General features: G+C 37.3%; 1 protein-coding gene across 2 annotated transcripts in view; it reads left to right on the forward strand.

The window, feature by feature from the left end:
- The first annotated feature begins 4,078 nt into the window (after positions 1-4,078).
- Positions 4,079-26,155, forward strand: part of LOC149570516 (protein SUPPRESSOR OF GENE SILENCING 3 homolog) — a 62,713-nt gene continuing 40,636 nt past the window's right edge. The window contains exons 1-8 of one of the 2 annotated variants that reach the window (XM_089823113.1): positions 4,079-4,433; positions 4,515-4,678; positions 5,533-5,617; positions 5,799-6,359; positions 6,480-7,357; positions 11,945-12,239; positions 12,595-12,839; positions 13,128-13,327. In XM_089823113.1, the coding sequence (XP_089679239.1) occupies positions 5,801-6,359; positions 6,480-7,357; positions 11,945-12,239; positions 12,595-12,839; positions 13,128-13,327 (2,177 nt within the window). In that variant the 5' untranslated portion in view covers positions 4,079-4,433; positions 4,515-4,678; positions 5,533-5,617; positions 5,799-5,800. The remainder of the gene's footprint in view (positions 4,434-4,514; positions 4,679-5,532; positions 5,618-5,798; positions 6,360-6,479; positions 7,358-11,944; positions 12,240-12,594; positions 12,840-13,127; positions 13,328-26,155) is intronic. The other variant, XM_089823114.1, reaches the window with a different exon arrangement.

Here is a 26,155-nt window from a genome sequence, read left to right on the forward strand (position 1 = left end):
GCTATTCTGAACACCCGTGTTGTTATGCACACTCGTGCTATTCTACACACTCGTGCTATTCTGCACTCCCACACCATGGCTTTGCACTCCCACACCGGTGCTCTGCGCTCCCATACTGTCATTGTTTTGTACAGGTGCCTTGTTTGCAACAACTGCGAACTTTGGTGAAGAAGGATCTTTTGAAGTTGTCTCCTCCGGAAGTGTATCGCAGATGAAGAGTTCTCTCCACGCTCGTGCTCCCTCGACACTTCGAGTCGTGCAAGTTAATTCCCTTCCGTTTGGATTCTCTTCCCTCGGTGAATACAAGTTCAAAAATTCCTCCCTTACTTCTTCCACCAATTCCACCCACTGTCGAGTCTCCTCCAACAATTCCTCAATGCTTTGGTATCTGTTAGCAATTTGCTGAAACCTCCGTCTGCGTTCGGCCTGTTGTGCCAAGATTAAATTTTCTTGTGTGATGTGTATTCCATCTTTTCCCTTTAGCTTATATCTATCCTTGTTAAGCTGATTTGGCATTAGTCTGCATTCCTCTACCTTTATTCCAGGTCCATCAAGCAACGATGCCAAATGTTTATTGCATGGGGTAAATAGATCAATGCATACAGACAATGAACAAGAACTACAATACTCCTTTTATTATTCGCATATGCCAAGAGATTACATAATTCTTTTGATGATGATTACAATGTTTTCCCACCGTATACATATACTGTTCCGAAGAACCTTCCCGAAGGGGTCCGTCAGCTACATAACAAGAACCTTCCCGAAGGGACCTGTCGGCTACATAACAATAACCTTCCCGAAGGGACCTGTCAGCAACACAATATCTACCAACGATGTCAACCTGTCAGCTACACAATATTTATCAACAACAGGGAGTTCTTGGCTTAGAGATGTGAAAAGGGCACTTGGAACTCCTTCTAAAGGTTGAATCTAAGAAAAACATAAGGTAGTGTTCCCCTTCCAAAGGTAGAGGAGAAGAACTTTGTGTAGGAAATGGAGAAAAACTATTTGGGTGCTCTTAAAACTTGGCGGCTTTGCATTTTTTTTATGGTTGAGATGGATGTATTGGCTAATGAATTGAAGTTTATTGTGTGTAGAAAAAAATCCCAAAAGAGAAGTGCAAATGGGTGTTTGGGAAATCACCATAGTGTGGGGACCATCATGAAATGACAACAGTGGAGAATGGAGTTGAGAATAAGAATGGGGGTGGTGAGAAGCATGTCATTACTGTGGCTTTGGCATTTGCAACTGCTCAGGTTGCTATTGGAGTTGTCTGGCTCACCAAGCCTTCCATTTCTTAGGAAACAATCCAATCCAGACATTGGTAGTTATTAGGATACAAACTTCCTTCAAGGGATACCTGGTTAGTATGAGTAGATATATAAGTTACTTTCCCAGGTTGAAAAATATTGTTGTTTCCAAGACCCATTGCTGAAATTAGTTTGTTCTTTCGTCAATCCGGGCAAGACGGGCTTTGCGTGCTCTGAAAGGGCTTGTGAGACTTCAGGCCCTGGTAAAAGGACATAACATGAGGAAGCAAACAAATAGTATATTACAGTACATGCAAGCTCTTGTAAGAGTTCAAGCTCACGTACGAAACTGGTGTCTTTTTCTCGCAGACAAAACTCGGACAAACCTCAAATTTGGGAGAGAAGGCAACGATAAACCATTGAAAGAAATTCCACCTAATACATTTTAGAGGTTCTTTCAAATTGTTTATTTCATTTGGATGTATCCAAGTAACATTGCACCACATATTATCACATTGCGTGTAAGTGATAGTCTTCATATTGGTTATGTGACTGATGCAAATTTGGTAGGTTTGTACCTATTGTGTGGATAATTCTTTTCTCTGTGGACCTTGGAGAAAGAGTTGAGTGCTTGTTCTGTTTGGTTGTCATATTCCCAACAAATTTAATTTGTATGTTTCATTCTTACCATCTCTTAGATACACACACACACACACACACACACACACAAACACAATTCAAATGTGCTTATTGTAAATATTCGTTTATAAGTTCCTAAAAAATGGATCATTGATCTTCTCGTTGTATATTTAGTTTAATTGTAAACTCGTATTCGGTGATGTCCTTAATCTGAATATGTATCCTTCACAAAAATATTCATCTACAATTCGTCAGCGCCAAGTCCAACATATTAATCTTTTGATGTGTTTTTGTGTTTGTCTTTTCTTTTGCTATCATCTCCCTTTGAGTGATGTCTTTCAATACACATCACTTCATTGCCTTAACAAGACCCTTTCCTTTAATATGATCTGTATATGGATTAAATTAGAATTACAACTAGATTAAATTAGAATTACAACCACATCTGATGTCTTATGTTGTTGTTGACAGGACGACTTGACTTATTAAGCGCTGCTAGGAGCTTAGACATGAACTCCTCCATTAAAGAATGAACAAGGCATAGCCTCAACCTTACTAACTTCACCTTCATTAAAACCTCCAACTCTATTTACCACATTAAGCAACATGCAAAATTAGTTTAATAATCTTAAAGCTACTCTCCAAATCCCTAAACCTATGGACTATACATTTGCACCCTCTATGATGCAAGCACTAGTTAAATATTATACCCCAAAAAAGTCCCCTCATAAATCTGACAAATCATAAAGCCTAAATAAACAAAAGAAAAACACTTTAAAAAATTGATTATTATTTATTAAAAATAATAATTTTCCATTGCAGCAAGCGTGGAAGGTCAACACTAATTTATCTTTTGTTATCTAAACTTTTATACTAGAACTATGTATTGTTTTCCCTTTTGATTTACTTTTTGACGGGGATCACCCCGTCGTCCATGCGATCCTTCATCAGAAACAGTGTGATTCGGGACTCAAATGCAAAACTACTCAATAATTATCGAAGACCTGGTACAACAATAACAATGCATGACTGAAAAAATAATACTTCCGATTTGTTTTAAAATTTTTAGGGAGTAAAGTTACAGACATTTGAATTATAGTAGGTACCACGAATCTGGTCAAGTCCCAGGAATTTCGCGTGGAAGTTGAATTGTCATAATGAAAATGACTACGGACGCACTAACGCCCAAGTCTGTCACGATTTCCCCCTATAAACAGTTCCATCTCAACAATTTCCTTACGTAATTCTTGTTGAAGGCTGAAAAAATCTTAAATTTTAATTTTTCTTGCTCATTGAAAATTAAAATTTAACAATTTGTAAGTTCTAATTCAGCGGAATGGATGATACGTGCATTGTACAGGAGAACCTGTAATTTTGTCCTCAATAAAAAAAAAAATCACTCGAGTTTTGCCTCTGCAATTTAAGTACTCTACTATTGTTCATTTTGGAAAAGCACTCAACAAATTTCTCACACAACTCTTGTTGAAGGCAGAAAATATCGTAACTTCTAATTTTTCTTATTTCTTAAAAGTTAAAATGTAACAATTTGTAAGTCTTAATTCAGCGGAATGGATGATTCGCACATTCTTCAGGAGAATCTGTAATTTTGCTCTCAGCTGAGTTTTGTCCCTGCAATTTAATTACTTTACTATTGTTCATTTTGGAAAAGCACTCAACAACTGTTTTACATAATTCTTGTCCAAGGCAGAAAATATTGGAATTTTTTTTTTCTTGTTCATTAAAAGCTAAAATGTAACAACTTAAAAGTTTTAATTCAGCGGAATGGATGATTCGTACATTGTGCAGCAGAATTTGCAATTTTTACCTCAATAAAAAAATTCTACGGAGTTTTGTCTCTGCAATTTTATTACGTTACTCTTGCTCATTTTGTAAAAGCACAGCATGAATGCCAGAGCAATTATTAGTGTGGGGCAAATTTCTGGCGAGTATATTGTACGGATAGCGAATGTAAAGTTCAAGATCTGTATAATACAGAAAAAGCTGTGTGGAATGAATCTGCCTTCGACGTTTACTGAAAGGTCAAGTTTTTTCTTTCACCGCACGGGGTCAAAACAGAGAAAATGAAGTAGAGTACGATGGGCCCCACCATTTCTTGCCATAATCGTCTCACACTCTACGACGTGTCCCCGGAGGAATAAGAGCGCCTCCGATTGTTCTCCAAAAGCGCTGGAAAGAATCCCCTCCATTCATACAGTTCACTGGATAAATGACGTTAACATTGAATACCTTGTTCTTTTAACCAAGTTTTCAGTAGTTTCTGATTTTTTTCCATTTTTTTTTGGAAATCTTCCAGTAGTAATGGAAGTCAAATTACGACTAGATTCCAATGGATAGAGAAAATTCAAACCGAGGGTTTCCAGAGGTCGTGAGTTCGATTTCAGGAAGGGGCGAGGAGGCGGGTTTGTTTTTAACTTGTTAAAGGCATATGTGACGCTACAGCCTAGTGGCAGACGAGAAAATCTTTTTGTTTGAAGCCTTTTGCGGTTAAGGTGAAGGTCGCGAGTTCAATTTTAGCTCAAGGTATATATATGTTTGATGCACAGATGTTTTTAGGACTGCGTAGCAGCCCCAGTGGCTAATTTTTTTGTAATGCTATCTCAGATGTAGGGCAGATGTCAGGCCTGGAGCGGCCATAGAAAAAGTCTGCGTGCGTTGAAGTAGACAAGGTGAATATTTGCTCGCCTTTTTCTTTCAGAGCAGGAATTTTACAACATATCAAGCTTGCAGAAGAATATAATAAGCCTGTATGCGTTGAAGGAGACAAGGTGAATGTTTGCTCACCTTTTGTTTATGGAGCAGGAATTTTACAACATATCCAGGCTTGCAGGAGAATTCAAATGGGGTAGAATGAGCTTTAATTGTGAATGAATTGACCTTCTGAATATTTCTGAAAATATAAAAATTACAAAGTTTGAAAAATAAGAAGATCTAGAGTCCTGTATGTTTGTTCCTTCAAAAAAAAATTGAATGGCGGAATTGGTCTCATGTCTGTCACAAGAGCTTCGTTTCCGCTCAGAAGAACTCAGCTTGACGCCTAGTAAGCTGTGATTTTCTTAACTGCTCTGGTGTGACTATTATGAATTTTATAGGTCAGGAGATAGATCTGATCAGTGCTGAGATTTTTTTTTTTTATTAACGTGCTGTGGTTACTTTGAGAACGTCTGAGACATATCTGCTAGAGTTCGAGATCTTTTATGTAGACTAGTGTACCTACTCTGAATTCAGAAGTTCAGGAGATACATCTGTCCAACGTTTTTATTTTCAAATATGTAATTGTTGCGAGCTTTTAGATATTTCCTTATTGTCTTCAAAATCTTGCAGTTACGATCTTATTGGTCTTTGAATGTTTGTTGATTACAACTAGTTTCTGTAAGTTCACAGTTCTATAATATTTTTAAATTGGTGTGAGCAATTTTAAGAAAGTAATGGAGCCAGTCCCTCGCGGGTAAAGGAACGTGTATCATCTGTGTTCTTTCTATCCAGGAAGATACCTCCTATGTAATTCAGTCGTAATATAGACATTACCTGTTCTGTTACTCGAAGTAATATGAGATGCATTTTTAAAAAATAAATGCGTTGGTAAGTTTTGTTTGTTTGTTATATTGATATCTAGCTACAGTTTACCGCAGGGTCATAGAGAAATAAACAAGGAGTAGAACCATAATTGCATATCTAACAGTGCTCTTAATTCAAAGAACATCAAGGTACTTTCAGCTGCCGGGGACACTGTTGAGTTTTTTGCATTTCTTGTAGAGTATTGCACAGATGATCTACTTTACAGTTATTCGCTGCTTTGGACTTTTTAAGTCATTTTTGAAGCAAGCATAGCATGCAATTCTTTGTGTTGTTATGATGCATAATTTTATTTCTGTATTTTGTGAGAAGATATGGGTCGGGATGAAGATGTGACTTTGGAAAATGAAACCGCATGGAAGGGCAGGGAGGATGCAAGCAAGCCAAAGAGGAAGAATAATTGCTACAAAGGTATAGCCACGTATGCAGCCGTGCCTTCTGCTGAAGATGCACATAATACAGGTGCTAGTTGCTCGTTAGGGTCGTCTTCTGGAGTGGAAGGTGCTTATAATAGTAACGATCATAGAAGAGTGCTGCAAAAACAGGGTTTATTTCAAACTAACTCGGCAAATAGGGGGCATCAAGAACAAAAGACATGGGTTGAAGCAGGTTACCAGGGGCAGCTAAATAGTAATTTATACAGTGGGCCGAAAAATGGGAATAGGGAAATAGCTTTTTACCAGAGATCTAGATCGTCAAATTTGAAATCCTCACCAAATATGGCCAAAAGTGAGTTGTCTTCTTCAGTGGGTTTCAAAGACGATGCTGGTACCAGAAGGTCTAAAAAGGATTTTAGTCGAGCTCCACAGAAGGCACAAACATCGCATGATAAGAGTATAAGTAACGGGGGATGGGATCAGCCTAATGATGCAGGTAAATTATGGATCAATTTTGTCTCTTCAAGTCTCTTGGGATGTCTGTTTATTTATTTCCTTAGTGGTTTACGGTGTCGTGCACAATCTTGTTGATTGGCTTGGTGATCTCCTGTGTCAGCTTCTAAGACCCAGGGATTTAAAGATGGAATTCATCTTGAGAACAAGGGACAGAGGATTCTCCAAGTTGACAACTGGGGCATGAGAAATAAGGGTTGGCAGCCAGAAAATAAGTGCGAAAGGTATCAATCACGGGGGATGTGGCAATCACATAAGCCAGAAACAAATTCAGAAACTATTAATGTTAACTTAAACAGAGACAATAGACTTATCCCTCCTCCTGCACAGGGTTTTCGATGGAGAAACAAAGTGAATAATTCAGTCACAGGATCTGCCAAAGATTCTGCATCACAGGAGGCTGCAGAAGCTTCACATGTTAGAAATGGTGCATTGCCCAATCTTCTTCCTTCAGAACAATATCAAGCATTAAGTATGCCGGATGATGACATTGGATCTTATCAATCTGGAAGTGATTTTGATGCTCAAAGTATAGAAAGTGATGATGATTTGCTGGGAAGCGGTGATGATGATGACTCTGATGCTAGCAATGTAAGCCATGAAACTCAAAAGAAGAATAAGTGGTTCAGGAAATTCTTCCACTCATTGGATTGTCTGACCATTGAAGAGGTAAATGATTCTTCAAGGCAGTGGCATTGTCCGGCATGCCATGGTGGTGTGGGAGCCATTGATTGGTACAAAGGTATGCAACCCCTCATATCCCATGCAAAGACCATACGGTCAAAGAGGGTTAGGTTGCACAGGAAACTTGCAAAAATTTTGGAAGAGGAATTAAATAGGCGAGGAGCTGCAGGTCTGAATGCAGAAGGAATGTTTGGAAAGTGGAAAGGTTTGGGGGAGGTAATGAATAATCAACAGATTGTTTGGCCTCCAATGGTCATCATTCAGAACACTCTTCTCGAACAAGATGATAAAGAAATGGTATTGGCCTCAACCTTTGCTACTTTTTTTGTCTTTTCTTTTAACACAGGGAAAACAGTTCTTCGTGAAGTAGGAATCTTGTTCTGCTAGTACGCTGAATAAAATATAGAGCAACTCTCAAATCCAATAGAAAGCCTTATGAAATCATGTGTTTACCATCACATCTCTTCATAGAATCCGCAAATCAGCTGAAAGAGCATTTTGACTAGAACCATCTCTATGGGTTTATACACTTTGCCTCAAATCGAGGGGCTCATTGACATATAGCTTCACTTGAATATCTTCTAAGATTGGGCTTGACTATTGGTGTGACAATGCAAGAATAGATATTGGTGTTCTGATAGAATCAAAAAAACTCAATCTTAGAATTCTATTGAATAATGTTATATGTAGTAGGTATGTACTTCTGAAAGGTGACCTTTAATTTTTTTGTAACAGATAATAAGGCCCTACAAAAGATGGATGGTACATCTTGTAGTGGCACAAAACCATAGAAAATATAGAATCTGTATCAGATACTTCTAAATCCTTATTTTTATCTTCATTATTGGTTTTTTTAATACTAATGGAATAATTGATTAGGTAAGGAGGAATTATAAATTTATAGTTTAAAATCTTAGTTTTCATAGTCCCACCAACTCCCTGATGTGAACTCTCCAGAATTCATTGGGACTCTCTTATGGGCTACAAATATGTATATATTTCTGACTTTTATATGTTTTGGTAATGAATGAATCTAAAACAAACTCAACCTCCCAAAATTTTGACTGAACCCATGAACCGAATCATTGAATCCAAACCCACAAATCAGTCAACAACCATTGCTAGAAGGAAAAAGCTGTTTAAAGCACAAAATGATCAAACAGAGTAGAATGACTAAAAAAGGGAAAACAAATTAGAGATAATCTATCGCTGAAATGAAACTGGGTAAAGAGAATTTGGCCAAAAAAAAATTTCTCTTGAAGATTTTCTTTGATAAAACATATGTCAAGGAAAAGTGAGATTTCATAAGAAATGTGTTCATGTTAAGCTTGGGTTAGCTAACATTTTGATCCATGTTCCACAACGTAGCAGGGTCTTAATGGTCACATGCTTTAGCACATTTTGGTGTGAATGGTATCCTACCCTATTCATGTGTAGAGGCCCACCAAGATATGATACTCCATAGCTCCCAGCCTCTATGTTTAGTTGTTTCTCATTGAAATTTAGCACATTTTAGAGTGAATGGTATCCTACCCCATTCATGTGTAGAGGCCCACCAAGATATGATACTCCATAGCTCCCAGCCTCTATGTTAGTCTAGTTGTTTCTCATTGAAATTTTTGAGAAGCAGCCAAAATTTAGGGGCAAAATAGAGCATTCATGTGCTACATAGTTGGTATCTTCTAAACACAATGTTTGATGATGACTTGTCTAACCCTTTAGTGTACTCAAAAATGAGCTCAAGGTTAGTGGTGAGCAAAAAATTATTTACTGGGTGAGGTGACCCGATTCTGTGGCTGAAATGAGATAGAAACTCATAAGAAGTGAAATCATCTATTACTTGGGAATTCCACTTGGCACCTAGCTCATAGTGGCTAAGCAATGACATTAGGCATAATGGTAGAGTTTTGAAAAGAAGAAACTAGTGTGAAATAACGTGGACCTTCCACTTTCTTGGAAGGTTACAATTGTCAGAACTTTTGTAACTAGATGTATGATCTATTTGTCTTGTTAGTTCCCCTGCCAAACTGTATATAAATCATTGAGAAAACTCTTGGATGTTTTCAAAAAGGTAAGCAAGGAGTTGGCAAAGGCATCCCTGTTTCATGGGACATTTGCACCACAAGATCATGAGGGATGGGGATTCCAGACCTAAGAGAACAATGGATGGGCTGCATATGGAAGTGGATTGTAAAAGCAATGGAAGACAAGCTCTTTGTAAAGCCCTGATGCATGACACAGTCCTTATTTCACACCATCTACCAAACATAAGGAGCACCTGATGCTTTGTGACATAATTGGTAAGTCCTTGTGGCTAATGTTTCAACACCATTTAAGAAAATTTGGGATGTGTAGCAAATACTTTTGGATTCATTGCATTTTTCAACTCACTGAACAGTCAACTTGGGCTTTGTTGTTCTTTGAGGGAAAATGGTGGGAGTGCAAGGCTTGTTTTGGTGGAGAGATCTTTAGAATAATGACAAGCAACAATAACAATTTTGGATGAATCTATACCAAGCTCTAGTGTTGATGCGAAAAAAACAAACCACCTTGTCCAGAGATGTGTAAAATAATCTTGAAACTTGCCCTTTCATATCAAAACTAAAGTTCAGGGTTGTGTTGGAGTTATTGAAAGTTGAGCATTGGAAATTTGTTCTTCAATTATAAGACAAAGTACCAATATAACAAGAGAGTCATTCTGCAAGCACTTCTTCTTGATAAACAAACAAACAATGATAATGAAGGATCCTAAGTGAGATGGTACAGCATTGTCAATTCATTTGGAAAGCAAAAACCACATTCACAATACAAGGTAATGGGATGGTTAGTAATGCCAAAGAGTTTCATTGTCAAAGCACAAATGAGTGTGAATCGTGACGTGGGTATTACGAATGCTTTTTGCATTGTTTGGGAAAGAGAAGAAAAACAATCTCCTGGAAATGTTCAACTGCTAGAGGTTTTTGGGAGTAGTTACAATCTGAATTCAAATTTCTATTTATAACCTCTTTTGTGGCAGGACAGATGCTAAAGAGATTCATAGATGACAGCTAGGGACGCCAACAAAAGTTCAACACACAGTTTGGTTGGCAAAATCACTTTCCTTTAGAGGACAAGGTGCTAAGCTTGAGTGGTTTTGGAGGGGTTTTATCTTCTAACTTTTAGGAAACAAGTCTAGATACTAATTTCCTTTTCTATTAAGGGAGATATATTCCTTGTAATCATGATGCTTAGCCGAGGTATTTTGTTTTCTTGAGTAATATGAGATCATTTTTTTGAAATAGAAGATAAAAATTTAATAAATTCAACCTGATGAAGGCAAAGGATTGTGACAAAACCTAGTTGCCTAATTCAGGCGAAAAATCCAATATATATATATATAAATAATTCACATAAAACAAAATGAAATTTAAATCTCCAAAAAATTTATGTAGCTTAATATAGTATCAAAATTGGAGACAACTGAAGAAAAGAAACAAAATAATGAGTAGTTGGTAGGAATGAAGACTGGAGTATCCTATTAAAGCAGCAAGCAGACAGGTTTACAGAAATGTTAAGGCTTGTTACTTCCATAAATGTCTGGATTAAGGACCTCTAAGTTCACCCAGAATGAAAACAGAGATTCTGCATCTGCTATAAATTCACAAAATAAAACAGTTTAACGAGTTTTGCTAGTGAGATTATTTAATCAATCATTCAAATTCTTCTTTGATTATGATTCACCACAAACAATGCTAAATCTTATATCAGACCAGTAAGTTGATAGTAAACAGAGTATTTTGTTGCAAATGTTCATCTGGCATAGAATGTGATATTCTTCTTCCGGAAGAAAGAAGTCAACACAGCAACTACGGGTAAATTATTTTACTGCAGGTGACAGACTTAAGAGGAAAAATACAGGTAATTTTGGCTGATCATACCTTCTGTGATCAACAAAAGGTTATCATATTTTATCTCTTTTTTCTTCCTTTAACAGGGTAAAAATCAGTTATGCAGCCAACAAATGGTTATTGAAGATTTATTGTTTCCTTTAATAGTTATGTTGACAGAATAAAATTGAGTGTTGGGAAGCCCAAAGGCTTTTTAATTCAAGCATTTAGAATATATAGATACGTTTTCATAGTTAATGTCATACGGATTGAAGATGTCAAGTTGAAGGAAGAGAAAGCTCCTTAGGCTCTGACATTGCTCAATTTCTAAGAGAGGGATCAAATTTAACAGAGGTAAAAGTTTGATGTTTCAAATGATACTCATCAAATGACGTTGAATATGGACACAAGATTAAAAATCAGAGCCCTTAAAGGAGAGTACCAGAGGATCAGACTGCATGCTTGAGTAATGCATTGATGTAAAGTTTTCTCATGACCACTAACATTTGGTACAAGTTTGAGAAATATAGAACACTTCAAGCATGCTGCACTAATCAGTTCTTTTGAATAGTGGGATCTGAATAATAGCATGAGCAGAGGAGCAGTATCTCTCTTTGCAATCTTATGAAATACGTTAACTTTACATGTGTTTTCCTTGTTATGTCCACCTTGTTGGTTCCCTACAATCCATTTCTTCCCTATTTAACATCCACATGTTTTAGTATGTTTCTGTCTTTGAATTTCTTTATTAGGTGATGAAATACACATATAAATCTACTTGTTTTTGTTGTTCACGATTTATTTATAGAAGAATTTATAAAGTTGTGGAGTTTTTTTTGCTTATCTTTAAATCTTTCATATGATCTTATATAGAAAGTCGATTTTTTGTTGTCCACTTTGCAGGAAATCTAGAAAATTCAAAATGTTGCTTGTGAGAGTTGTGAATTTTAATACCATATGTTATTTCTAATATATTTTCACTAATATGGTGTTGCTGTTATGGTACAACTGTTTGAAGTGGCTGGGAATGGGAAATAAAGAACTACTTGAATATTTTAAAGGCTACAAGGCGATGAAGGCAAAGCATGCATATGGTCCAAAAGGACATCGAGGAATGAGTGTCCTTATCTTTGAGAGTTCAGCAATGGGATACTTGGAGGCAGAGCGCTTACATAAACATTTTGTGAAGGAAGGTAGAGGAAAGGATGACTGGGACAGATGCCGTGTTCAGTTTCAACCAGGGGGGAAACGTGTATTATATGGCCACATAGCAACAAAAGAGGACATCGAAATTTTTAACAAGCATTCCAAAGGTTCGTTTTTGTTAAAAATATTGTTTCATTTTTCCTACTTTTAAAGGTTCTAATTTTGTCAATGAAATTAGAAGAAAAATAAGTTCTGCATAATGTTCTTTAGCCTTGAAAATCAGATGTGCATTTCCAAGTGACAATATTGTTTAAGTTGAAATAGTTTTGTTATTGAAAATCCTTATAGTTGACTTGCAACTCATGATGAATTTATTTGCTGTGAGAAGGTTCTTCTTGTAGATAGACTTAGAAAAGTGTGTAGTGTCAAACTTGTCTGCTTAAGGGAGTGAAATTTTCTTATGATGCTTCAATTCTTGTTAGTCAATTTGTTGCCTAATTGGGTAAGGAAAATATATCCCAGGAAAGGCAAGACTAAAACATGACATGAGGTCATACCAGTTAATGGTTGTAGAGCCTATGAAGAAAATGAATGAGGATAACCAGAAGTTGATTTGGACTAAGAATAAAGCTGCCAAAGAACAAGAGCATAATAAAATATTGGAAGAAGCAGTGGGTATAGTGGGAAGAAAGCTGCGCATTAAAGAAAATGAAATTAAGATAATTAGACAAAGGGCTACAGAGCAACACGAGGAAAGCACAAGGGAGGTATGTTTACTCTTTTCTCTTAAAATTATGGCCTTCAGATAACATGTAATACGTGCCATTTGAGTCTATTTACAAGGGAGGTATGTTTACTCTATTCCCTTAAAATTACTGCCTTCAGGTAACATGTAATACATGCCATTTGAGTCTTTTTACCTACTAGTATTGTAAGTTTCCTAAATATCTTATTTTCCAATTAAGGTGGATAATTTTGTGAGTTGTTTTCTTAAATTTCTGTGGAAATCATGTTTTAAAACCATTCCTTTATTAGCTACTGAAAATTATTTGCAGATGAATTATTTAGAAGAAAGCTATAGAAAGGAATTGCAACAGCTGTTTGAAGATATAACAAGAAGAGAGCAGGCACTAGAGAAGATGCAAGAGGATTTCAAGAAAGAATATATGGATCGTTGTCATCAACTTGAAGTTGATTGTGTCAGTCTTCCCCAGGATATGAAAATTGGGAAGGATGAACAGGAAAGACAATCCAGGTAAAGTTTCTATACTCATTGAATTCTGATTTTTTGTTTGTTAATCAAATACAGTTCTAGATAATGTCACAATTTTTTTTGGCTAATGTTTAACTGCACTGGAGCAAAGAATTGCATAGATAATATTTAACAATACTGTAGCAAAGAACTGCATACAGTCATATCTAGTTTTGCAAACAATATAATTCTTTCAATTTTGTGTTTCTGGTAGCTCAACTGTTTATCTAGTAGAACTGGCAGAGATGCATATTGATATAATGAGATGAGAATTCAAGTGCATATCACTTCTAAGGACTTCAAACAGAATTTGTATGCTAAGGATTCAGAACAGGTTTGACCTGTGTTTATTTTGAGCAGTAACCACCATTATTAAGTACTGGTTACTGAGAAGCAACATATGCTCTAGAGGCAAGGCATATAATTCTAATGTTGTGTCCCGGTTGGAACCCTTATGGCGATGCCCCCATCCTTCTCACATTAGTAACCCATTTTTATGAAGTGTTTGGGGGATACAAAATTGCAGACGGATATGGTGTTGACCAAAGAGGAATAAGATATCACAATCTTGCTCTTGTATAACTCATAATTTAAGACTGTTGGTGTAAATACGTATTTACTATTTACACTTACTTAAGTTTACTTAGGTTAATGCATTATTTTATTATTTTGCATTATTTTATTATTTATTTTGTGAGACACTTAGGAGTTTGCGTACCTTTATGAGTTGTCATGTTGACAACACAGGAGTACGCAACTTTAATTCAACACATGGTGTCTATAACACTGGAGTTTTCATCATTCGCTGAGTTGTCATGTAGACAACACAGTTATTCGCACTCCTAATTTAGCAAATGGAGTTTACAACATTAATTTGCGTGATACACCTTTGTAGGCTTATCCTCTCATCATCGCACTTACTTCTGTGCTTAATGGAGGATAACCCATATCTGGTGGAGATGTGCTTGGTTGTATGACTTATCATGATCTTGATTCTTAGGCGTTCTAGATGCATCTCAAAGGCGTTTATATACACTCCTAGTGTACTTTCAATTCATATTGAATTGAATACATATCGATATTCTGATCATACTCTTTCTGGTCTACAATTGTGCTTGTGTTTGAGTTCTTAGTTCTTGGGTGAATTTTTCCCTAAGTCAAATTCTTACATGGCATCAGAGCTTGGAGAATTTCTCTTCCCATAGCCGTTTGAGACCTTTATTGCTTCAGCACCTCGGCTCGAATCCAGAGTACCGCAAAAATTGGGAGCGTCTAGAGCCAGAACGGACCTTGCCACTGCGTCCGAAACGTCAATTCGGTGCAACTTGGTTATAAATTCGACTACCCTAGGCCAAAGTCGATTGTGAGGCAAATTTTTTTTGCAAATCGACAGCCGGAGGCCCTGATTTGCAAGTTCGGGTATGATCTATTAGATCTGTAATTTAATTTAATTCGAATCTACATTTTAAATTCTTTGTATTTCCATCACAATATTTTGGCTATTTTTGGAATTTTTGGAATTTTTTTTTGGCTAGGCAGCCCTGCAGAGAAAAGTTTTTTGGGACTAGTACTGGGCTGTCAGATCTCGGCCTTGTACCCTGCGTAGAGAATATTCAGTTTGGATTGGCAGACCCATTTAATACATTCGGTCGGAATCCGACATCTCCCACTCAGCGGCTCAACTCAACATTCCACCAGCGGCATGCCTTTGTTTTGAACTCCGCATGCTCTTGTTTAAAAACAACGGAGATTGTTATAATCCCACCAATGTGGGATAATACATTGAGTTTCCGGCAAGAGAAACTGAACTCCAATTTGCGAATTCCATAATTTTGTCATCGAACTCTTTTCTCGGCTCCTGCGAAGACCTTCCGGCCGTTCATTCGCCCGTTGTCGCCAAACTCTGGTCCGACCAAATGCTTTTCCAAGAGTCGCAGCAACTGGCGCCAACTCAGCCTCAGACTCTGCCAGTTCTCTACAACACGGCGTAACCACCGTCCAGTCTCCAACATGTGTACAGAGTCCGAGTCATTGCCAACCCTCCATGTAGCACGCCGTCAATAGACCCACAACGCCTTATGTGGAAGCCAGCTCCCTTGCCATGCAGTGCCAGCTAGACATCCGATTGAGACGCCACGTTGGTCCAAGTCCGCAGACACGTGGATTGCCATGTCACCCTCTATGTTAGCACCGAGTCATCAGTTCGTACATGCCACGTGGACTGCTAGCTTAGACTATTGTACGCCACGTTTGCATTGACCATACAGTCTGTACGACACATCAGACGCTGTACTGCCACGTCACTAGGCGAGTTGTTTTTTGCTGACGTCAGCATTTTACGAGAAGAAATTTGGCAGCCATCTGATCGTCATTTCTTGGCATTTTATAACTGCTGCGACGACCATTTGACCGCCAAATTTGAGCTCAGTTTTCTATTCAGACCCCTCTACAGAGTGCTTTTTGTTTTGGCAGCCCCACTTTGAGAAGCCATAACTCGGTCATACAAACTCCAATTCAGGTGCGATTTTTTTAGTTTTGGGTAGAATTTCTTGAACTTTTCAGTGGTGGTGTTCTTTTCGGGTTTTGGTGCAAGGATTTGTCAGAAATTGCATTTTTTGGCAACTGTACCTATTTAATCTTGCATTTTGCAACTTCTGACGCTCCGTACGGGCTCATCTGGACACTTTTTTAGGTTCCATTTTTTTGAAAGTGCGTTATTTTTGTCTACTTTTCAGATCTGCAGTCAGATTCTAGGGTTGTGTGGACAAAACTCACTTGTAGAATTAGGTTTTTTTTTGCATTGTATTGCTTTGATTATTTTTCAAAATTGTTGTACATCTGAGCTATAGTGCTTAGTGATAGATTTGGGCCTCAAAAGGCAGTTGTAATAGGCAAAATCAGAAGTCCACTTTGTACTTTTTGACAAGTGGCCTATTGTACACGCACTACATATAAAGTGCCAAAAGCATCTTTTTTGGGGGGGATCTTTTGATTGAGTGACAAGGGGAGGTGTGTACTATGTTTTTGTGTCTCTTGTGTGTTCTTTTCATTTCTGTATCACAGGTTCACCTAAATGTCCACTTCTAACTTCACGTAATTATTCTACATGGAAAGATATTGCATAGAGTAGATTAATGGAAAAAGGTTACAATCTTTATGTTGATAGTACAATTCCCAAACCCATTGATGCTAAAGAACTCATTATTTGGCAACAACAAGACCAACAGGCTTTAGGAATTATCAGGAATTGTGTTCATAGAGATCTCTTCTTCCACATTTCCAGTTTCAAGGAATCCAAACCTGCATGGGACAAACTTGAATCATTGTATAGTAAGGTGGATGAGGAAAAGGGTTTTTAGATTGAGGATGATCTACTTCTATTGGATCCAAAGAACTTTGACACAATTTAGGATTACATCAACAAAGCCAATGAGTTTAGAGCACTACTTAAAGATTGTGGAAATCCCATGAAGGATGAAAAGTTGATTCATCACATCTTGAAGAGGCTACCTTCCGAGTATGTTTCCTTTGTTTCGAGTTATAATACTCACAAGTTGACCATGGGAAGTGCTTTCCAGAAGCCTACATTTGATGCATTTGCATAGATGTTGATTGTTGAACAATCTCACTTGATAGATTTGGGACTTCTCACGACATCAAAGACCAAAACATTGGTGGCTAGTGATGAGAACCAATCAAGTCAAGGAGGAAGAAGTTCTAACAAGAAGCAGTGGAAGCAGAAAACACAATCTGAGATACAACAATGCTCCTCATAGCAAGGCAATTCTTCTTCCAACAAGAAGGGAAGTAATGAAAAGGACAAACTTTTTTGTACAAATTGCAAGATGTTGAATCATGATGAGCATCCTTGCAAGACAAAAAGAATTGATGAGTTCAAAAACCTACTCAAGAAGAACAAAATTCAAGTGCCAGGTACTTCCAAAGATTCAACTCCACCCACTTCAAAGGGAAAAGGGCAAACACTTATGGCAAATACAAGTTCTTCATCGGAATGGATTCTTGACTCAGTTGCCTCTTATCACATGGGTTCTTCGAAGGGAGACTTTTCTTCATTGAAGCAGTTATAGGTACTGCACATCTTCATCGGAGATGATACTAAAATGGAAGTTGAAGGCAAAGGACATGTGGAAATGGAAAATGGGGAATTCAAAGACATTCTCTATGCTCCTAACCTAAGCTCCAATCTCCTCTCAGTTTACTAAATCACTCACCTTGGAGATGGTCACAAAGTTGAGTTCCTTCCAAATTCAATGATGGTGTGAAGTCTAAAAGATGATTCATTGGTTGTAGTGGGGAAAGTCAATCATGACAAGAGGCTTTATTCCTTCTCCCACTTTGTGCCTAAGTCTACTTCACAAGCCTTGTTGACTCACTTTAATTCACACATCAACCTATGGCATGAGTAGTTTGGTCATATTGCCTTCCACTATCTTTAGCAACTTTGCTCAAAACACATAGTCAAAGGTCTACCTAACATCAACTTTTCTAAGGGTGAGTGTTCATCATGTTCGGTGGATATGCATCTCGAGGAGGAGTATGATAAAGGGAAGTCTTCAAGAGCACTAGTTGTTCTTCAGTTGGTTTACATGGTATTAGTAGGACCTTTTGCAGTGACTTTAGTCAGCCAAGGCCACTACATCCTTACTTTCGTTGATGACTTTTCACGCTTCACATGGGTCTACTTCATCACAAGAATGAAGTGGTTGATAAGCTTCAAGCCTTCAAGATTCATGTTGAACAAAAATCAAGGAAAGCCATCAAGGTTCTACGGATGGACAATGAAAGCAGATATGTGGACAAAAGACTTAAGACTTTTGCAAACTTAAAGGGATTGATCTTCAGAATTCACCAACATTTAGTCCGCACAAGATAGATGTTGCAACACTGAGGATTATAACTCTTAAGTCCATGGCAAGTTGCATGATTAAAGCCAAGTCTCTTGATCCAACACTTAAAGTCGAAGCCATTAGCAGTGTCACCCACATACTTAACAAGTCTCCTCATAATGCCCTAGACGGGAATACTCCTTTTGAGGCATGGTGGGCAGAAAACCAGTTGTGTCACTTCAGAGTCTTCGGTTGTCCAGCACGGGCAAACTTATCTTCCAAGAGATGCAAGGCACCACCACCTAGGCCTTGTACTTTCATTGGGTATGAAGACAATGTTAAGGCATACAAACTTCTGGATCCAGAGACTCATGAGATTTTTGTGAAGAAGGATGTTCAGTTTGAGAAAAGTTCACCTAGCTTATCCTCTAATCCTCTCCGCACTTCATACATTGTGGAAACTGATAGTGACACTAGCGATAGTGCTTCAATAGATTCAAATATTTGGGGTTCTATCGACAGTTGCAGCAAGAGGTCACGGTATTAGTATAGTCCACATGCATACATTGCCATAGTGATAGGTCCAGCACCGCAGGGTACACTTTGTCTTCCAACTCTAGCAACAGAAGATGACTATATGGCAGACATTGCAGGTTTGTTTGTGGAGTCACACACCGCAGACTTGGGAGACAACCTTGATGATTTACATCTTCTCTTTGATGAAGATGATCCTTCTACAGTTGTTGCGAGGGCTCACTCTGACCCTCGTGCCCATTCTCTACATGATTGATCTTCATAGGTTGATGTGATTGTGGATCCTTATGAACAACAGTTGTTGGAGGTCTCTTTATCAGTTGAGGAGACCATTGGGATAGGTTCTACAAACATCCTTGCCAGATCTGCATTCGTTATTTTCAGCATCGTTGGAAGGGGTGAACATCAGCATTGACACAAGGACACTTGAGCAGGTTTTAGGGCCACCATACATCTTCAGGATTGTACCTTTGCCATTGTTTCTTCCAAAGGGAACACCATTCAGCACTCTTGAACCAACTTCTTCCTTAGAGCAACACTCGCTGGTCAACATTCGTCTTTTGGGGGGGGGGGGGGGGGGGTGGACTACCTTTTCTCTCTTCCTCTTCTTTCTTATGGGGGGGACTTTTTCCTCTTGTGAGGTCTTGTTCTTCTCATTCTTCACTATTGTATATACTTGATGTATGTCGTAATGGGGGGGTCTTGATTACTCCATCCATCCCTGCATCTTGCTTTTCATCTCTCTTTTTGGGGTAGGGTTTTTCCCATGAGGTTTTCCCTCTTTCTCTGCTTTATGAGAGATTGCATTTTCATTATGTACATGGGTACCTAATATGGCCTAGTAACTGAGACCCATCTTGCATTTCATCCTAGTTTTCGTAAGCTTAAGTGCATTCCCCTAAGTTGCACTTAAGGGGGGGTGTTGGTGTAAATACGTATTTACTATTTACACTTAAGTTTACTTAGGTTAATGCATTATTTTATTATTTATTTTGTGAGACACTTAAGAGTTTGCGCACCTTTATGAGTTGTCATGTTGACAACACAGGAGTACGCAACTCTAATTCAGTATAAGGTGTCTACAACACTGGAGTTTGTATCATTCACTGAATTGTCATGTAGACAACACAATTATTCACACTCCTAGTTTAGCACATGGTGTCTACAACATTAATTTATGTGATACACCTTTGTAGGCTTATCCTCTCATCATCACACTTACTTTTGTGCTTAATGGAGGATAACCCATATCTGGTGGACATGTGCCTGATTGTATGACTTATCATGACGCTGATTCTTAGGCATTCTAGATGCTTCTCAGAGGCCTTTATATACAGACACTCCCAGTGTACTTTCAACTCATATTGAATCGAATACAGATCGATATTCTGATCATACTCTTTCTAGTCCACAGTTGTGGTTGTGTTTGAGTTCTTAGTTCTTGGGTGAATTTTGCCCTAAGGCAAACTCTTACAAAGGCATAGAAGGCATCTGACAAGTAAGGGTAAATATAATATACAACTTGGATATAAATAAGATATATAGTCATATGGATCATTAGTGATAACTTGTCATCAATGTATCAGAAGAACAAAATTCTGCATAATTTGCATCTACCATGTTTGGACAAAGAGGATGATCTTTTACGAAGTACATGCAACAAATACAAGGAGATAAGGTCAAGCATCATGAGATTGTTAGGATTGAACCACAGACAGAAATAACAATTATATGCAAATATAAACAATATCAAAAAATAATAGATCACACAGAAAAGAACACAAGACACCAAGATTTAACGTGGTTCACCCAATCCCTGGGCTACGTCCACCAAATAGCAAGTCCGATATTATTACAATCCAGTGATTGCAACCTGATTACAATCCGTAATCCCTTACAGCTCAATACTGCCACAAGAACCAATTTTCGCATCACAACACTGAAACAATCTCTAACCCTAAGCCCTTTTATACAAGTATTTTTACCGCTTTAGGGTTATAATTAATAATTACATGTCGGCCCAAAATTTTTTTCCAGCCCCAAAGATTATGAACTATATACAGTACTTTCTTGATCAGTCACCACAAACTAACAATTTCCACTTGGGGACTGATCAGACTCCACACTAGAGAACAATCTCCCACTTGGAGACTGATCCTGTAGCAATACTGCTACCACATGGGGTTCCCATTGGATCAAACCACCCTGGACTTTGCTGTTATGTTATGCCTGTTTAGTCTAGAAGACCAATCGAAGCTGAAGAGGAATTCAACTTCTCCTGTGTCACTACCTTGGTAAACATATCTGTTGGATTGTCATCTACATGTACCTTGTCCAACTTCAATTGTCCATCCTCCAAAACTGACCGAATGAAATGGTACTGCAACTGTATGTATTTTATCTTTAAATGCAGAGCAGAATTCTTCGCAAGATGAATGACACTCTGACTATCTGTAAACAAATGATTATCCCTCTAAGGGTGTCCCAATTCTTCCAAGAACTAAAGCCATATCATCTCCTTCACTGTCTTTGTAGCAACAACATACTCTGCCTTTGTAGTGGATAAAGCATTAACCTTCTATAACTTAGAAACCCAGCTCACGACTGCCCCACCAACAGTAAAGACATAACCTGTAGTACTCCGCCTGGTATCAATATCCTTTGCCAAATCTGAATCAACATAGCCCTGCAAATCAGTAGTAGAGCCCCCAAAGTGTAAACACTTATTGGATATTCCTCTCAAATATCTGAGAATCCATTTGATTGCATTCCAATACTCAATTCCTAGATGACTCATATACTTGCTAACGACTCCCATTGCATGTGTAATATCTGGCCTTCTACATACCATAGCATACATCAAGCTTCCTATAGCTGAAGCATAGGGTAACTTGGACATCTCCTCCTCCTCTTCTTGTGTCTTGGGACACATCTCCTTAGTCAACTTCAAATGACTAGGTAAAGGTGTGCTGACAGCTTAAGTATTCTTCATAGAGAAACGTTGCAACACCTTTTCAACATAATCAACTTGATATAGCATCAATTTCCTGTTCTTCCTATCTTTGCAAATCTTCATACCAAGGATTTGTTTTGCTGCCCCCAAATCCTTCATAGAAAATGCATGTGCTAACTGGCGTTTCAGCCCCTTAATCTGATCCATGTTAGACCCAGCTACAAGCATATCAACATATAAACATAAAATAATGTAGCTATCATCATCCAACCTCTTAAAGTAAACACAATGATATGAATGACACTTACGATATCCACGCTCATGCATAAAACTGTCAAATTTCAGATACCATTGTCGAGGTGCTTGCTTCAAGCCATATAAACTTTTCTTTAATTTACACACTAAGTTCTCTTTACCTTTGACCTCAAATCCTTGTGGTTGAGCCATATATATCTCTTCATCGAAACCACTATAAAGGAAGACGGTTTTAACATCAAGCTACTCTAAATGCAAATCTTCAGTAGCCACAATACTTAAAATAGTACGGATAGAAATCATCTTAACAAGGAGGGAAAATATCTCATCAAAATTAATGCCTTTTTCTGTGCAAATCCTTTTACAACTAACCTGACTTTAAACCTTTTCTTACCTTCATCCTCTTCTTTTAACCTGTAAACTCACTTATTCTGTAAAACCCTTTTGCTTGCAGACAACTTGCATAAATCCCATGTCTTATTTTTCAACAAAGAGTCAATTTCATCTTTCATTGCAGACTTCCATTGAATCTTAATATCCACCTACACAGCTTCATCACAACATTCAGGTTCACCAACATCTTTTAGTAAAATATAATACAAAGAGGGAGAAAATCTTTCTAGAGGTCTAATTTGCTTTGTTGACCGTCTAATATTCACTGGCGTGTGTGGTATTTGTTGTTACAGTTGTTGCACATCATGAGGAATGGCTGAAACATCATCTTTTGGAGTATCATCCAACACTACATAATCATTTTCTTTCTTCTCATGTTGCTTCAACAGATCTTTGTACAACACTTTCTCATTGAATATGACATCCCTGCTTTTTACAATTTTATGATTTTCAAAATCCCAAAGCCTATAACCAAACTCATTAATGCCATATCCAACAAATACACATTTCTTTGACTTAGCTTCCAGCTTGGTTCTATTTTCAGAATCTATGTGAGCAAATGCTTCACAACCAAAGATTTTGAGAAAAGAATAACTCACCTTATCAATCCATGTTTCCTTTAGAACACCACAACCTAAAGGAGTAGAGGGTCCTCTATTAATCAAATATACAATAATACTGACAGCCTTTGCCCACATGTGTAAGGGCAACTCAACATACAACCTCATGCTCCTTTCATGTTTTATTATAGTCCTGTTCATGCGTTCAACCACTCCATTTTCTTATGGAGTCGTTGGAACAATTTTCTGTTTACGAATACCATTGGTGGAGCAATAATATTCAAATTCATGACTGCAATGCTCACCACCATTATCAGATCTGAGACATTTTAATTTATTACCAATCTCATTTTCAACCAAGCATTTTCATTTCTTAAAAGTTTGAAATACATCAGATTTCTGTCTAAGAAATAAATCGATACTTTTCTAGTTGTATCATCAAGAAAGGTAACATAATATTGAGAGCCACCAAGGGAAGATGCTTGAGCTGGTCCCCATACATCGGTATGCACAAGTTCTAATTTCTCCTTTTTATTTTCTTTCCCAATTTTCACAAAACTCACTCTCTTTTGTTTTCCATACACACAACTTTAACAGAAATTCATATTAACACATTTCAGACCTGGCAAAAAATTCTTTGAATGAAGTTCTTTCATACCTTTCTCACTCATGTGCCCAAGTCTATTGTGCCACAAACTTGTATTATAATTTATAGCAACTATTTGTTCTACCTGCTCAACTGCAGCAACTGTTCCTAAACATTCATTTTTCTTTGAAACAATTAAAGTAGAAGGAATAATATGACCTGTACAAAGATATAAGGTGCCTACTTTCATACCTTTTGGTACTACAAGGGAACCTTTTGAAACTTTTCAATTTTTATCAGTAAAAGTAACTACACAACCCTCATCACCGAGTCGCTTTGCTGAAATTAAATTCTTACTCAGCCTTGCAACATGTCTTACCTCATGTAGTAGTCAATGATTCCTATTCTGCAACTTAATATTAACTTTTCCCTTTCCAACAATCTGACAGGGTTCATTATCCCCCAAATAAACAAATCCAAAATTCCCTTGGACATAATCAATGAGATAACCTCTATGAGGTGTAACATAAAATGAAGCACTAGAATCTAAAACCCATGAATCATCAACATTTTCTAAAGATAGAAGCAAAGCATTCTCTTCGGATTTGTTATTTACCACATTTTTCTCCTTGTCTCCATTTGGTTTATCTCCATTTTTCTTTCAAGTCCAACAATCTTTCTTTTTATGCCCCGGTTTCCATAGTACTAGCAGTCATTCGATCCTCTCGATTGAGATCTCCGCTTTGACTTTCCTTTTGATTTCCCATGATTTCTGAAATTACTTCCTCTCTCAGTCGTTCTGCCTTTACTTTGTGCATTCAAAGCACTTCCAGATGTAAATCCACTTGAGGATTTCCTACAAGTTTCCTCACTCAAAATAACCCCAATCATATCATCATATTTTAAGATACTAGATCCAGGAATAAAATTACTCACAGCCATTACCAAGCCATTTCAACTTTCAAGCAAAGAACACAAAATCAAGAGAGCCCTAATTTCTTCATCAAAATTGATACCCACAAAAGATAACTGACTAGTAATAGTATTAAACTCATTTAAATGATCCGCAATAGATCCACCTTCTATCATTTTCATATTAAATAAATGTTTCATGAGAAATACCTTGTTTGAAGCGGAGGGCTTTTCATACAGTTTCATTAGGGTTTGCATCAACTCTTCTGTTGTCTTCGCTTTTGTAATATTAAATGCCACCAATGGTGTCAGGCATAATTGAATGCTTCCAAGTGCCTTTCTGTCCAAAAGATCCTAGTCCTAATTTGACATAGATCCCTGATTCTTGGTTTTGCCTTCCAATGGCTTCTATAATCCTTCTGATAAAAATAGTCTTCTATTTGCATCTTCCATAATTGAAAGTTTTGTCCATTAAACCTGTCAACACTCAGCTTACCCTCATCTGCCATTGCTCCCACTCAACGGGGAGACTCCCACTCAACCGTGAGACTTTCCTGCAGAGGATGATTGAAAGAACAACCTAGCTTTGATACCACTTGTTAGGATTAAACCACAAACAAAAATAACAATTAAATGCAAATATAAACAATATCTGAAAATAATAGATCACACAAAAAAGAGCACAAGACACCAAGATTTAATGTGCTTCACCCAATCCCTGGGCTTAATTATGTATTAGGAATCAATAACTGTTTCTTAATTTCATCTTGTTTAAATGCATAGCGATGTATGTTAATCATTGGGAATTGACAACTTCCTATTAGGGAACATTACAAATTGTCATTTCAAGCACAATCCAAACTGTAGTCGGGGTTTTAGGGTAAATCAAGTATAGACCGAATAAGGGACATTACACCCACTAAGAGAAATATAGACCTTATTATATTGGGCACCTAAGTACCTTGATATAGCAAATATAATACTTGTTCTATTTTAGTAGTTTTTTAATAAGATTCGTGCTTCCAATTTGATATCTCTATATTTTTGAAGTTTGCAAAGTCTCTAAAACCAAACTTACTGTAGTTACATGCAGCAACTGTACCTGTGTAAATCGGAAGTGAGTACATCCTTCTGTAGGGTAGTTTCCCTTTTAGACTACTGCATTCATTTAACAAATTTGATCTATACATATTCCAGTTCTACCATCATCTGCTAGCTAGTTTATTAAATTTGTAAGTGGAAATTTATGTTCAACATAAATGTACACTAGTAATTTTGTTTGGGAGTGTTTGATTAGAGATTGCAAATTTGTTTTGGGGACGTGTCTACCCTTTCTTAGTAAAATTAAAAATCGATTAATTTATTTACCTGTGTAGGGGAAGCAATAAATTTAAGGAAATGAAAATCATTCCCTCTAGATAAGCCTCTCTAGAGGCGTATCATCTTAAAAAGGAAGCACTCCATTTAAGATCTTTTGGCCCTCCTTAGTATGGTTTGGTACATTAGGGCCTCCTTTTGCATTTAATTACTTAAACCAATGTCCTTTCTTCTTCGAACCTTGCTCAAAATTCTATGTTGGCATTAATTTACATGCACGGCTTTCCATTTATTTGCCCAATCACATAGATCATTCTTTAAATGCATCGTAGTAATGTTATTTAAAAAAATATTGCAAAATGACAACCTAAATATTATTACTAGTTAAATAAAGTGGACATCTAAATTGGATATGATAAGGGGCTTTCAAAATAATCTCTAAAAAAGGGTATCAAAAGGGTATCTATAAAAGAG

The sequence above is a fragment of the Cupressus sempervirens genome, chromosome 3, assembly GCF_028749045.1.
Source record: "Cupressus sempervirens isolate cs-2001-9-10 chromosome 3, ASM2874904v1, whole genome shotgun sequence".
Classification (NCBI taxonomy): Eukaryota; Viridiplantae; Streptophyta; class Pinopsida; order Cupressales; family Cupressaceae; genus Cupressus; species Cupressus sempervirens.